At 37.8% G+C, this 13,501-nt stretch overlaps 1 protein-coding gene across 7 annotated transcripts in view; it reads left to right on the top strand.

Moving 5' to 3' along the window:
- Nucleotides 1-13,501, top strand: part of OSBPL6 (oxysterol binding protein like 6) — a 102,046-nt gene that overhangs the window by 42,104 nt on the left and 46,441 nt on the right. For all 7 annotated transcript variants that reach the window (XR_007204626.1, XM_048308572.1, XM_048308573.1 and 4 more), the window contains exon 2: nucleotides 2,189-2,420. Coding sequence is in view for 6 of the 7 variants with exons in the window: in XM_048308572.1 (XP_048164529.1) it covers nucleotides 2,319-2,420 (102 nt within the window). In the remaining variant the exon portion in view is untranslated. The remainder of the gene's footprint in view (nucleotides 1-2,188; nucleotides 2,421-13,501) is intronic.

Genomic DNA, 13,501 nt, shown 5'->3' with positions numbered 1-13,501 from the left:
CTGTTTTCCTTGTGTACTGCTTGTTTGCTTCTTACAACAGCAGCTACTGCTTCCAGACAGCCTTCAGAACACACTTGAAGTGCCAGACCACTGTCCTTTTGTGCTATTACTAAATATAATTTTTTTCCACATGAGTCAACTGAGTGAAGATCAGATGTTTTAAAAAGGGTTTGATTTTCATTTGCCTGAAGGCTACTCTGCTAAAAAAAAAATTCAGTGACCTCATAGCTGAAAGTGACTGCAGATTTCCTATTAAATAACTCAAGTGCTCTGCACAGCTCTGTGAACTAGGATTATATTTTTGTTCTGATTTTTGTAATTGCATTTTTTATTTAAATGAACATTGTATAGACCTTGAGATATCCCTGTTGGTACACCTCTTTGGCTAAAATTTCCCTGATGCATTTGTAGGGTATGAAAATGCTGTTAAACTAGGCCAGCAGTCCCTGGTATGCTAGGATAGAAGGAAAAGCCTCTCTTTGGGTTCATTTTCATTATGTTTTCTCTCTGAAGTTCTGAAAAAAATGTGCTGTGCAGCTTGTTTCTTTCTTCCTGCAAACTTTTGTCTTCTTGTAGCTGGCTTTGGCAGCTACAGCCTAACCCATCTTCTTAGGCTTCTTCTAGCAGGAGCTTGTCATCCTGAAAAGGATACAGAATTTGCCAAGATGTTCAGGGAATGTGGGCAGCTTTTGCTGTTGGAACAGCCGTGTCCTCCCACTCATGTCACTGGGATGCTGTGTGGACTCTGTGGGTAATATGTGGGATTTGTAATTCTATGGGAGACTCCTTGATGGAGACTGAAGCTCATTCATAAGATATGGATGATAGTCATACTTGCAAAAGTACTGATAACTAATAAAGTGAAGTCATTCCACTTTCCCTTAGTACGGCAAGCAGAAAAGGTGTCTGTTTCAAGTCATCACAGATCTTGGCTCTAGCAGGAGCATGTTTCTTAGGGTGCGGTATTCAGAAACTGGTGGCACAATGTAAATAATTATTTAGCTGCCTCTGTGTGAGTATCTGGGCTCAGGATGATTTATTGCATGGATACCTATTGTGTCTGGAGAAGCTAGAGCTCTGTCTTCAATATGGCATCATTTCTTGAGTGTGCAGTCATGTCTGAGTGTTAATGTATTTTTGTCCTGATCTGATTTAACATGGTGCAGGACAGCACCTTTCTCCACACCCATCTGCAGCTAGCTGTGCTGTGCTGACCCTTGGTGTGCTGTCATCACAGCGAATGGGGAAGGGCACTATTTCATAATTAGGAGGGCAGTGGAGAAGATATGTCATCTGCCTGCAGCTAACATCTCATTCAGAGAATAATTTTATCCAAGGTTAATGGAAGATCAGACGCTGTATCAGCTGAAGTAAGATCACGGTGATCTGTTAAACATGGAGAAGCGTTAACTCCATTCCTGGACTTTCATGATGTACTTGCAGAATTTTGATGGGGTTTGACAGGTAGTGTTTGACTGTTTATTAACACAAATATCCTCTGTGCTGCTCTAAGTATCTATTGTTCTGTTTGTGGGAGGAAATGAAAGGTTTGGGTGGAGAGAAACAAGTGAGAGAAATTTTCTAGTATTTGTAAAGCAGTGACGTGTCTAGCAGTGGCTGAATAAACAGTAAAGGGAATGCTCCCTGCGCTGGGGTGGGTGAGCCCTGGCCAGCAGCCACATGCCCCCCAGCCACTCACTCCCCCTGCCTCAGTAAAGCCTTTGATACTGCAGGTGAGGGCACCACCTTTGAGAGAGGGACCTGGTTTTTAAATACTTGAAGAGTCCTTAATCTAACTGCAGGATTCTTACAAGGGGCTGATTATAATGGGGTGTTCAGTGGTATCTGTGCTCTAAGGGAAGTCCTGAGGAGTTACTTGATAATGTTGTGATATAATGCAGGATAATGCCCCATTATCAAGGACTTGTAAACTTTGCCTGACAATTGTTGCAAATTACTTAAACCTTTCCTTAGGGTTTTTTGAAATAATATACTACTTTTTTAATATTCTGTGAGAAGGCAGAACAACGCATTTGTATTTGTACTGGGTAGTTGTTGGGAAGGGGAGTAAAAGACTGGGAGATGTGTTGGATTAAATAGTCAACAGATTCCTTTGCTGCAGAGCTACTTTGGAGCGAGGGTATGTTCATTCACTCTTTCTCTCACATTTTTCTTTATTACGGTGCAGTTCAGCTGAGACTGACTTCCTTTTCGGCTGTCCATAAACTGTGAAACAGAAGGATGCAGAAGACTATCCCTTGCCTTTTTGTACATGAGTGATAAGAGCACAAGATCATTAATACAAGTTTGCTGCAAAGATGAGTTCAGAGGAGAAGAGTATATCTCCAGCTCACAAAACATCCACTCCATCACACAGAAGTGCCTCCTCCTCGTCATCGTCTCAGAGAGACAGGAGGCAGGTAAGGAAATGCTCTAGTTGTTTGTAACATCTGGTGGGATGATACTTTTATTCCTGTCATGTGGCTGTTGGTTCTTGCTAGCTCTGGATTTGCTTGCTTATAGCATTGGATGATATCACTACAGGCAAAAACTGTTGAGTTTTTGAATTTACTTCTTCCATTTTCTAAAGTGGTTTAAAAAAGATTTAAAAACAACATGGGCACTATGTACAGCACTGGAACAGGAAGTATAATCACATGGACAAGTAGGAAACATGCTCTGAAGTCTTTTGGGAAGTGATTTTTTTGGCAGCAGAAACCTACTGTTACATAAATTCGTTTTGTGTCATCTATGAATATCTCTTTTTGTAAATCTAACAACAGAGATGCATTATCACTTTAGAAGGTGGTAATTCAGTTTAAATATCATCTTGTTCATCCTTTATGTAAACACCTAACGTTTTAAATATTATTTGTTTTACTACAAATTAACTCTGATTGTACTACCTCATAGAGTACTAGTCTGGTTGTGGTAGATTTCCATTAAGAGACTCTTGTTTATGTGGATGTAATGCATCTTTTTTCCAGGATCTGCTTGAGATTAAGACTGTATTAATTAAATGGGGGTTTTTGAGGGCTGGCTGTACAATCTGGCCACAATATCAGTGGGAGCACTTCAGAAAGTATCAGAGCTATCCACTAGATTTCATATATGTTCTTACATGTATATTTTACAAATGAAAAGGTTGATACTGAAAAATTGGTTAGAACAGAAACATGTTTTGAAATTTGATCCATGGAAAAGAGGCAAATAATTAAAAAAAATTAAAATAATTTGATGTACTATGCATTTACTTGAACGGCTTAGGAATATTTTCTCAGCTAGTTGTTTGGCAGCTCTGATACTATTTTCTCAGCTGCTGCTGAGGAAGTTTTTTCCCTTACCTCTTTTGAAAATGTTGAAGCCTGAGAATTTTTAATGCAAACTGTAAAATTTACAGCTTTGAATGTAAACAATCTCACCACAAGGTACATTTAAAATGTTAAATCAGGAGAAGAATTCTGATGTATGGTTAATAACAGGCAGGAAATGTGTGTGTAATTTTTTAAATAATTTCCATTGCTTAAGTAAATCCAAAAAGTGTTTTCTCACAGGTGATAATATTTTCCCTTTCATAGTGTACAGGATTTTGGATAGCTTTATTCAATTAATTAAGTCTTGGTTAGGATATAACCTCTTAATTTTTCATTAGTTCCATCTGGAGCAAGAATTTTGACGTCATTTTTTTAAAGCATCAGTGTATTTTGTCTCCCACATTTAAACCCAAAGAAGGCAAATGCAAGAGTCTCAGGAGCTGCTAGTCTCAGCTAAGAGCATATTATCTGAGTTTTCTTTGTAATTAGGTAATTTGACATAACCATGCAACTAGGAATTAAAAACCAAATTTACCTCTTGGGAATACATTTTACCATAAATCTAATGGCTACCATATCTGTTACCATAGCAACGGTACAGAGCAAGGTATACCTGTCATCATAATGAAATGGATGCTTAACTTTAGGTCCATATTTGATCATGGAAACGTGAAGCATGATTTTAAAATAATGCTATAAAGGTTGATGGTGTGATGCATCCAGAGGATCCCATAAAGTGTGATGATGCTTAACGATGTACTTAGGCATGTAAATGTGGACTGGAAGGGCTACTCTGAGGCGTTTGCTTTTTTGCCTTAGTGCTTTCAGTGTTAAAGGTGGGAGAATGAATGGCTGAGCAATTTCTTCTGCAGAAAGAACTGCAGCATGCAACGCGGCATGAAGTGCAGTGGTGCTACATCCAGGGAAAGGAGCATGCACATTTCCTCTCTGCATGGAGACACATTAAAACATCCATTTCATCCTACCATCCAGTGTAACAACTGCATTTTAAATTTATTTCTTTGCTTGTGGTATTATTTGTATGTCTTGGTTTCCATAGGCTTTTGCCCAAACACAGTGATAGCTAGGGGTTATGGGATTTTGGTTCAGGGGCTGTTGGATTTTACTTTGAAAAGTCTTTAAAATTGTGTCTTGCTGCCTCCTTGGACTCTTCAGAGCAGCTAGTAGAAAAGCACCCTTCCTAAATTGGTAATATAGATGAATATGGAAATTGATATGACTGGATGAAGTGCCAATGTAGCTTTTATTGTCATATGTCAGGATAACACTGGCTATTTCTGGATGGTTAATGACTGAAGCATTCTCATAATATAATTCTTGTCAAAGTCATACCAGCAATTATGGAACAGTTTCCCAATAAATTATGGTGCAGGAGGCTGAATGAGTGTGAACATGACTATGAGAAATCATTTCAGGGAGAGTGGAAAATGTTGTGCTGTATATAATGCTGGTATTTTACTGTAGCTTTTTTATTTGTACAATATACATCACCTAAGAGAATTAGCAGACAAAAGCTTTGACATTGCCAATTTTCAGGCTCCATGACTGAGTAATAGATAAATGAATAGACTAATGAAGCCAGCAATAGCTAAGAAAGTGATTTCAGATTTTTGTCGTTCATTTTCATTAAAACCATGTTTAATTTGGATGGTTAGACAGTAGAAGGCCCAGAAACAGCCTGCTCTGTTTAGCCCCTGAGTTGAATAGAGTGGGAAGGCAGTTGTGGTACCCTTGAAAAGGAATACTTCAGAAGGGAGCAGCAGCAGATTTTCTAGTGTGGAACTGTTGCAGAGCACAAAACCTGTCACTTCCACTGTCAAGAAGAGTCTTCGTACAAAAGGTAGCATAAAAAGTGCAATTCTGATAGCCTATTTTGTGGGCCATGCTGACAAGGGAGATTCCTGTTTTTTATCCCTTATGAAACTCTGAAAAGGCTAGCTATATACTGCTGCACAGCAAAATGGAGGAAAACTAACAACTCTTAGAAGTACAGCTGCATATGATAAAATCATATGTTGTATATTCAATTTTATGGGTGTAAGTTCTTTATATTCATAAAAAATTCATAAAAAATATTCTGTATTTTATTTATTGACTAAGTATGCAACTCATAAGGCAGAGTGTAATACATTATATATTCTCTGCAGTGTGTGGGTAGGAATATTGTGCTGAGAAGAAAGAAGCAAATACATCATAGGGTTAATAATGTGCAGTTTGGCAAATTGGAGCCTGACCTCAGGCTGCTAAACTGAGGGAGTGATACAGAAGGAGAATAATCATATTGAAACTGTGAACAAAGGGGAGATTTTGACTTTTCTGACCACCACCTAAAAGCTAGCTAATGCATGATATGAAAATGGATGTAGCAATGTCTTCTATATTGTGTGAGGATTTCTCTTGTAATGTCTTAATTTTCTTTTTGGTCTTTCATGGGGGAGAGATGATCAGCTGTTCTCTTGCTCTTTTTGTGTTTTTGTTTATCAGTTTGCTTTTTCAACAAATCCTTGCTTCTTTTCCTACACAGCAATCTCAAAAGAAGGAAAGCTTTTAGTCCTATAGCATTTAGCATTGTGTTGTCACCTTTCTACTAGGAGAGCTTTCACATTTCAAACGATTATTGTCTTTTAGCTATTTGTAAAGAGTGAGAGGTGGGGGCTTTGAAGAAAGAGGAAGAAAGATTTTCCACAGCAGCAGTCTGCTTTTCAGATTTTAGTATGGCTTGTTGTTTGTTTTGGGTTGGTTTTTTTTCCCTTCTGTACAAGCAGTATTGACTAATAGAAGGGGTGTACACAAGGTATTCACAAAGGACTGAGTTTGGGCTGAAGATGTTTACCTGGCCATGAAATTTAGAAGCAGAGCGCAATTCCAAGGCTCTGGTCTTGTCTAAAGGTCTGCACTAGAAAATGCCTATTTAGCTTTTTACAACCACTGTATTTCATCGAAGTAGTCTCCTGAAAGTGGTGTTTCCTAAGGTGGGTATCACCATTTTGTAGATGCTTTGAGAGTGCTGCGCATACAAGATTGTGATGTGATATAACCTAATATATTCCATGTGGAAGAGATGTCTGAGCACATTTATGTACCTTTTTTATTCTGAAGGTGGGTAGCAGCCTACATGCTTGCTCACAGCTGTCAGACTGATGTGACATCTGGGAAAAATATTCTTATTGGTTACCTGTAAATTTCACTTGTTTCTGTCTCTCTGTGACTTAAAAAGTAGGAAAGGCAAGGATGGACAGTTGTCTGGTGGACATAATACAGACCTCAGAACATGCAGCTTTACTCCTAGCTTTGCTTTGTAGCAAAGCATAGACTTTTAGAAGCCTTTTTACTTTGCAGTTGTTTGTGAGAATTATTTAATAATAGCTATTAACCTCTCTGAGAGTTTCAAACTAAAGAGGCTACTAAATGCCAAGTACTGTTGTTACAGTGATGTAATTCTCTTTTGCTAGCTTTCCTAATTAACTTTCTTCACATAAAACTATTGAAGCAGGATTAGAGAAGGAAGTGTTGAGTACTTCAAAAGCAACAACTCACTGGAGCAAGCAAATGTTCTGAGGGAGCCGAAGAATGAAATGCCAAAATTGTTAACAAAAACATGCAATTATTCTTTAACTTGATTAGTTGCTGCTACTCTACATTTTTTTTCCCTGTGCCTTTGACAGAGTGTGAAAACATTCCTTAGGTTTGGAAGGTAGTGGGTCTTACTTCAGTGTCTGATAAAATGTCTGAAGCTATGTAACTTTTAAAGCTGTAGAATACTCACGTGAATGTTACATTAGGTTCAATGCCATAGTGCTTGTTTTAAATGAAACCATAAATCTCAGATCTGTTAGATTTTTATCACTCAAATGGATAACTTGATGAGTGAACTCAGAAGGTGGTTAAACTTACAAAGTGAAGCTCTCTGGACTACAGGTTTGTCCAGGGGTGGGATAGGAACCCCTGCAAGTGATACTTGGAGGGAATGGGTACAGATTGATCCCAAGGGTAAGGCAGACCCCCAAGTACTGATGCTGATGGGTGCATTGAAAGTGTGAGACATTCTCCAGCACTGGGAATCCTTGTGGGCAGAGCTGCTGGCATACACTGGCAGCAGCACGTGCCCCGGATCCCAGTACCCCTGGATACATCAGGCTGGCTGTGTGTGTGAAGCTAGCCTGCAGACACACAGCAGATGTCCTTCATATCGTGCCTGTATTTCTGTCTAGAATTTACCTGAGAGATAGACAGCAAACAGAAGATGTACATCTGTCCACGTGCACAGGATGGGCCTCTCCAGTCCATTTTTCGAGATACTTGGATCATGACTGCTCCTGCCCTTTGTAATATCTTCACTGGTTTAGAGACAAGATCAGAGCGCAGTCCTGGAGATAGAGATAGATGGAGATGCTGTCTCTTCCTAAGAAAGACTTGGCCTTAAAGCTTTGAAGAGATAAAATGGTCTGGAACAGTCAAGGAGAGACAGTGATAGCATTCATACCAGGCTGTCCCAGGGGGCTGTGTGTACATGTTCTCTGAGCTTCATAAACATTGCTATCTCAGTTACCCTACCTCTAGGAGTGCTTTACAGGTTCCATGGAGAATGCTGAAGTTCAGATGTGGGCTATGAAGAAAGATTTATTTTTTAAAAAATATGTCAGTTTGATTAGAAATGGTGCCTGTAGCTATCTTCTATTACAAAACCAGGGAAATTGCTCTCATAAAAGCTTAATTACCCATGTAAATTTTGACAGATAATTTAAGGTGGTGTTTTCAGAACATGGTCATTTTTGCATTCCTCTTGTCTCATTTTTTTCCCTTCATGCATACATGTCCTACATAAGCATGTCTCATCCTTGAGGATACAAACTCGAAGTGCAACATACACACGAATTTGGAAGGAAGAAATGCAACTCTTCTGAAGTGCCATTGAGGATTTCTGGGAAACAAATGGGGGAGAAGAAAGAGAACCATGATTGTATTTTCATTTCCTCAGTGGAGAGGAAATGCACAAAAGTGAAGAGGGAGGGTGATGGCAGGTATGATATGGAGGCTTCTGTTTTCTAGACACTCCTGTGTGATTGGGATTATCCACATTCAAAATATACAAATGTATTAGACAGAATAACTGTGTGCCTTAGTAATGCTATTTGCTGTTCCAACACCTCTCTTTTCCTGTTTTTATTAAATACTCTAGTGTGGAACTGAAAATGAAGTGATTACATAAAAATTTTTTTCCTCCCTAGTAGAATAATATTTCATGTAAAAAAAAAATCAGATTAAAAATTTTTCAACCCCCTCTTTTTCCTATCTCCTATATTTTCATACTGTGTATATTGAAGTTTAAAGGATATTGAGAAAGGCTAAGTAGGTTGCTTACAGGAAGAAGTGAAAGAGAGTCACAAGAAGAAAGGTCTCTCTTCTTCTGAACCTATGCACTTTTTTAAGGAAGGTCCAGCTTTTTCATTTATTATTTGTGTTAACATTGACTCCCTTTCATGTCTAGAATGTTTTCATTCATGAAAAAATTAACATATCAAGTAATGATTTTCTTTTGTGTATGTAATTTTATTTTCCTTCCTTTTTTCTTTAACTATCTCAGCATCATTAAAATGAACTGCTAGCCTGAGACTATTTAACAAAATATCAAGCCTTTTAATTGTGATTATTCAATAGTCATAAAAAAAGCTTTGTATCATTAGCTAAAATCTGAATTCTCTCTGTCAGACACTGTAAATTTATCTGTTTGCACTATCTTAAGGTAGGTGCAAAGGGAGAAGATTGTCATTGACACTGAGGCTGTGACTTGGTAGTTGTTCCAAACCATCGTTCTGGCAAAAGGAAGGTTGCTGTTACAATGACAGATAGCTCTTTTCTCCTTTATCCAGTTGTGCTAATGATTCCCTCCAAGAAGATCTTCATCGGAGCAAGAGCTTATTTGTCTTCAGAATTTGTTGAAAAGTACCTTGAATAGCAAAGTCTTCCTTGCTTCCAGAGCCTAAAAGCATTGACATGAAGTACAATACAAAGCTGGAGTTCTGGAAAGGGCTGACAGAGAGCTCCTGAGCTAACAAATCCTTGACATTTTTGTTATACAAGAAGGGTGTACTTTGCATATCCCAGGAAAGAAGCAGGCAGACGTACCTGGATATTATACATATGCTACAGAGCTGCATATTGTCTTGCAGTAAAAAGGTGACAAAGAGACATTTCTGTACAAGCTGAGCATGTGTTACAGTAAGAAGAAAAATATTAACTGTGTGTGGTATTCACGAAGTATTTTGAAGTTCCTTTGTCAGTTGGCTGATAGCTGAGATTGCTGAAAACAGCTGTGGAGCAGTGCCAATAGAAAAGACTGAGGATAAGAATAGGACCATGACTGCTTTATAAAAATTAAAAAAATGTGCTAGAAGATAGAAGAAATGTATTGATGAGGTATGGTTGTTTTGCTTTGCCCTCGCTCTTCCCTCACAGTTATATTCAAGAGTCTGTCTTTCTTCCAACATTAATGGGGGAAAGCCAGAGCTGGCTGAGAGGCAGCTGAAGATAAAAGCAAGTTTCAAGGTTATAACCTTGAAAATAATACAGCCTTTGCAAATAATATTGCAGCTTAACTCGGCATGTATCACAGCTTGTTTAGAAGGTAGTAAAAATTGTCATATGCAGTCAAGTCTGTGTCTACCTTACTGCTTCTGCTGTGTTTTAGATAACTGGAAAATAGCGGTTTTTTTAATTGAGAGAAAGTGATTAAACATTGCACTTCATACTAAATGGAATTCAAATAAGAACACAGTTTTGCTAGGTTGCAAAAAGAATTCCAGTGAATAGCAAATAATAAAAGATGCGCTAGTTAGCACTTTGGATTGAAAAAGAACAGTACAAAAAACTCAGACAGGAAAGCTCTATTTTGAATTGCTGTCATAGGACAGTGTATGCCTAGGCCCCATGGTTATGGGTGTTGAAGACTGCTAGAATGCTATGACCAACCAAAATGATCCATCAGATCGTTTTCATTAATTGTTAACCACATGTTGTGCACATTTCTGAACTACAGAGAGTCTGTGTCCAATGTAAGTGATGAAATCCTCACCAGCTTGTCTTTTTCTGGGAAATTAATAAATTATAAATTATAGAGATGTCTTTGCATTAAATATAATTAATTCCATTAAGTAAATAAGCAGTGAAGCAGAAGGGAGAGGCATGAGTGTCAGACTTGTCACTGGATTTTCTGTCTCTACTTACTCAAAATCTCTTTTCTTTCCTTGCCTTTCCTGTGAAAACAGTTGAATGTCTTTTGTTTTAATGGGAAGTCAGATTCAGTAAACAAAAGTTAGGGTCTTCAGCCTCTGGTCTGATGGAGACCAACCCTGCCAGTGGAATGGGAATCAGAGGAAAAACAAAGGAAAACCTGGGAGTTGAGATAAGAACAGTTTAGTAATACAATAATGATTGTAAGGGAAAGAAAGAACAAGAAAGAGAGAAAGAAATAAAACACAAGAAAGGCATGTGATGCCCAGTACAATGGCTCACCACCTGTCGGCCAAGGCCCAGCCCATCCCCCAGCAGTGATTGGCCTCTCACGTCCAACTCCCCCAGTTTATACACTATGCTTGACATTCTATGGTATGGAATATCCCAAGGACCAACTCAGGTCACCTGCCCTGGCTATGGCCCTGCCAGCTCCTCATGCACCTCCTCACTGGCAGAGTACAAGAAACTGAAAAGTCCTTGATTTAAGGTAAGAGCTACTCAGCAACATCACTGTGCCTTCAACACTCTTCTCATACTAAATCCAAAACACACAGCACTGTAACAGCACTCAGAAGAAAATTATCTCTGTCCCAGCCAAAACCAGAACAGTGAGGTGCATGAGTCATTGAACTCCAAAGTAAGGAAAGAAATTGGCAAGATACATGGAAGGATATTGTAAAATATGTTTTCCATTCTTGCCTTCCAGAGAAGATGAGAATATGATGCAACGTCATAGTGCTATTTTATTTTCTCCATCAATTTCCTCTCCCTCATGTCTTTGGGGAAAAAAGGAAAAAAATGCAGGGTGGAACAAGCATTTGTGTTCCCCATATGTTGGCTTGCTAGGGCTATTTTGAGGCAAATGTGTGTCACATATGTATGTTGTAGATAATCATAAAAATGAAGGAAGGATTGTAGTTAGGATGAAGATTTTGCAATAGAATTACATAGTAATTTGAATTAAACTTGTAATTCTGTTGAATTAGTTTTCAAGAACACACAGAATTTGCTAGTGCTGGCGTTTTCCTCCAAGAGAAACCAGCTATAGTGCATAGGTAATCCTGAAACCTGAGGGGAGTCTGGAATGCAGCAATGCAGACATTGATTTTGTCTGTCTGTATTTTTGGGATGAGAGGAATAAGAGTACCAGGTTGATTGATATGCCTAGTTTAATGGATTATTATTCATTTTCTGGTTTGATTATAAATAAACCCCAGAAGCTATATTGGTCTGCCTCTTTCTTCCTTCTTATCAGACTTTTTTTTACTGCTTCCTTTACCAACTCTGTTTTTCATGTTAAAATACAAAAAAAGCCTTGATAATAATTTCAAGATCTAAATAATTTTTATTTCTTTGATTCCAAATAACTAAATTCTTCCACTGTAAAATTAGCTGCTTTTCAAAATGTCAAGCAATTGTGTGATGTCTAGTTGTAATTTTGCAGAAAAATAACATGCATTACTGGAAAACACTTTGCACCAAGTAATGTCTCTTAATATTATGCTAGAGACATGTCACAAATCTAAAGAAATGATTTTGTGTCAGTGTAATGGTGGTCATGAGAAAAGAGAATTGAAAAGCAAACATATATAGACAATGAGCCAACACTTCTGGAAGTAAGGAATGTAAAGAAGACAATTTTATTTGAAAGGTGTTCATTTTCTAATTTTCAAACAAATAGTTGAATAAGTCAGCATTCATTAAAGTGCTGCTGGCTAATAATGTATTTCTCAACTGAAGTGGAACTGTAATGACTGAAGGCTAATTAAAAAAAAAGAAAAAGGCGCAAAACCTTCCTGACTTAAAATCATTTAATTGAAAATGTCACTGGAAATCTGGCAAGCTAAGGGCTGTTGGGCTACTCCTCTCTAAATATCGTACAACATGAAATTGCAGTTATGTAACAACAAACTGCACCAGCTGCTACATATGAGACCTTCTGAACATCTGTGTTGGGCATTGCTCCATCTCAGGATGGATGGATTCCTGCCTGGCAGACAAAACTGGCAAGAAAGTTGGGAATCATCCTGATTATACTAATCGAGAGACATTTTAATTTGGTTCTTTTGTATATTGTTAAAGTGTGATACTGTGTATAAGTAGCATTTCCTTTATTTGGTGAGAAAGCTTATCATTATCATTAGGAACTTTGTGATTCTCAGCTCAAATTAGTTTATTAAATTACTTGATATGTAACACAGACACTTGTGCTACATACATACAAATTTTTTTTGTCATCTGACTAGTAAAATACACTGGGCTAAATAAGTAGATTGGACTTCCTTTAATAAAGCACAAGTTTTTAAAGCATAAATGACGAAGCTTTTTGCTGGTTGACCCTTGAATAACATAATACTGCTGATTTTCCGCATTCTTCACTGTAAAATTTAATTAAAATGAACTGAAATTAAGTACTAATTGTTGTTGTGTGGTGGCAGGGATGCTTATTAATCTCCACTGACAACAGAGACGCTCCCCATATTTTCCTATTCTCATTCACAGTTGCAACTTGAAAGAGAACAATGAAGGTCTGTGTGTTGCTCTGCAGCAAGATGTGGTCTGTGTTATACACATGCATTTAAATGAATAGCTGTGTTTATTTTCATTTAGTTTGGTTATGGTCCTTATGTACTTAATAATTTGTATAAACAATAGTATTTACACTGCTGTTTATATGTGCTTTTATATTCCCTGATTGTTTCTGCTGTCTCTGGTACCTGGGTAATTTCTTCAGTCAATGCAAAGAAGCTTAATTGTGAACAAAACTTAATTGGCATTTTCAGTTGAGAAAAACATATGCTTCTCAGAGGGTAATAGCAATTGCAAGTTTGTCATTGTGCTGCATGTCCTGGAAATAAAGCAGTTTTATATTATTCCAAAGAGATACTAATGACGTGTTGTGGTAGAATTCTTGCCAAATAGTAGTGTGAGAT

This window comes from Corvus hawaiiensis, chromosome 7, assembly GCF_020740725.1.
Source record: "Corvus hawaiiensis isolate bCorHaw1 chromosome 7, bCorHaw1.pri.cur, whole genome shotgun sequence".
Taxonomy (NCBI): Eukaryota; Metazoa; Chordata; class Aves; order Passeriformes; family Corvidae; genus Corvus; species Corvus hawaiiensis.
This window is presented reverse-complemented; position numbering and strand designations above follow the sequence as displayed.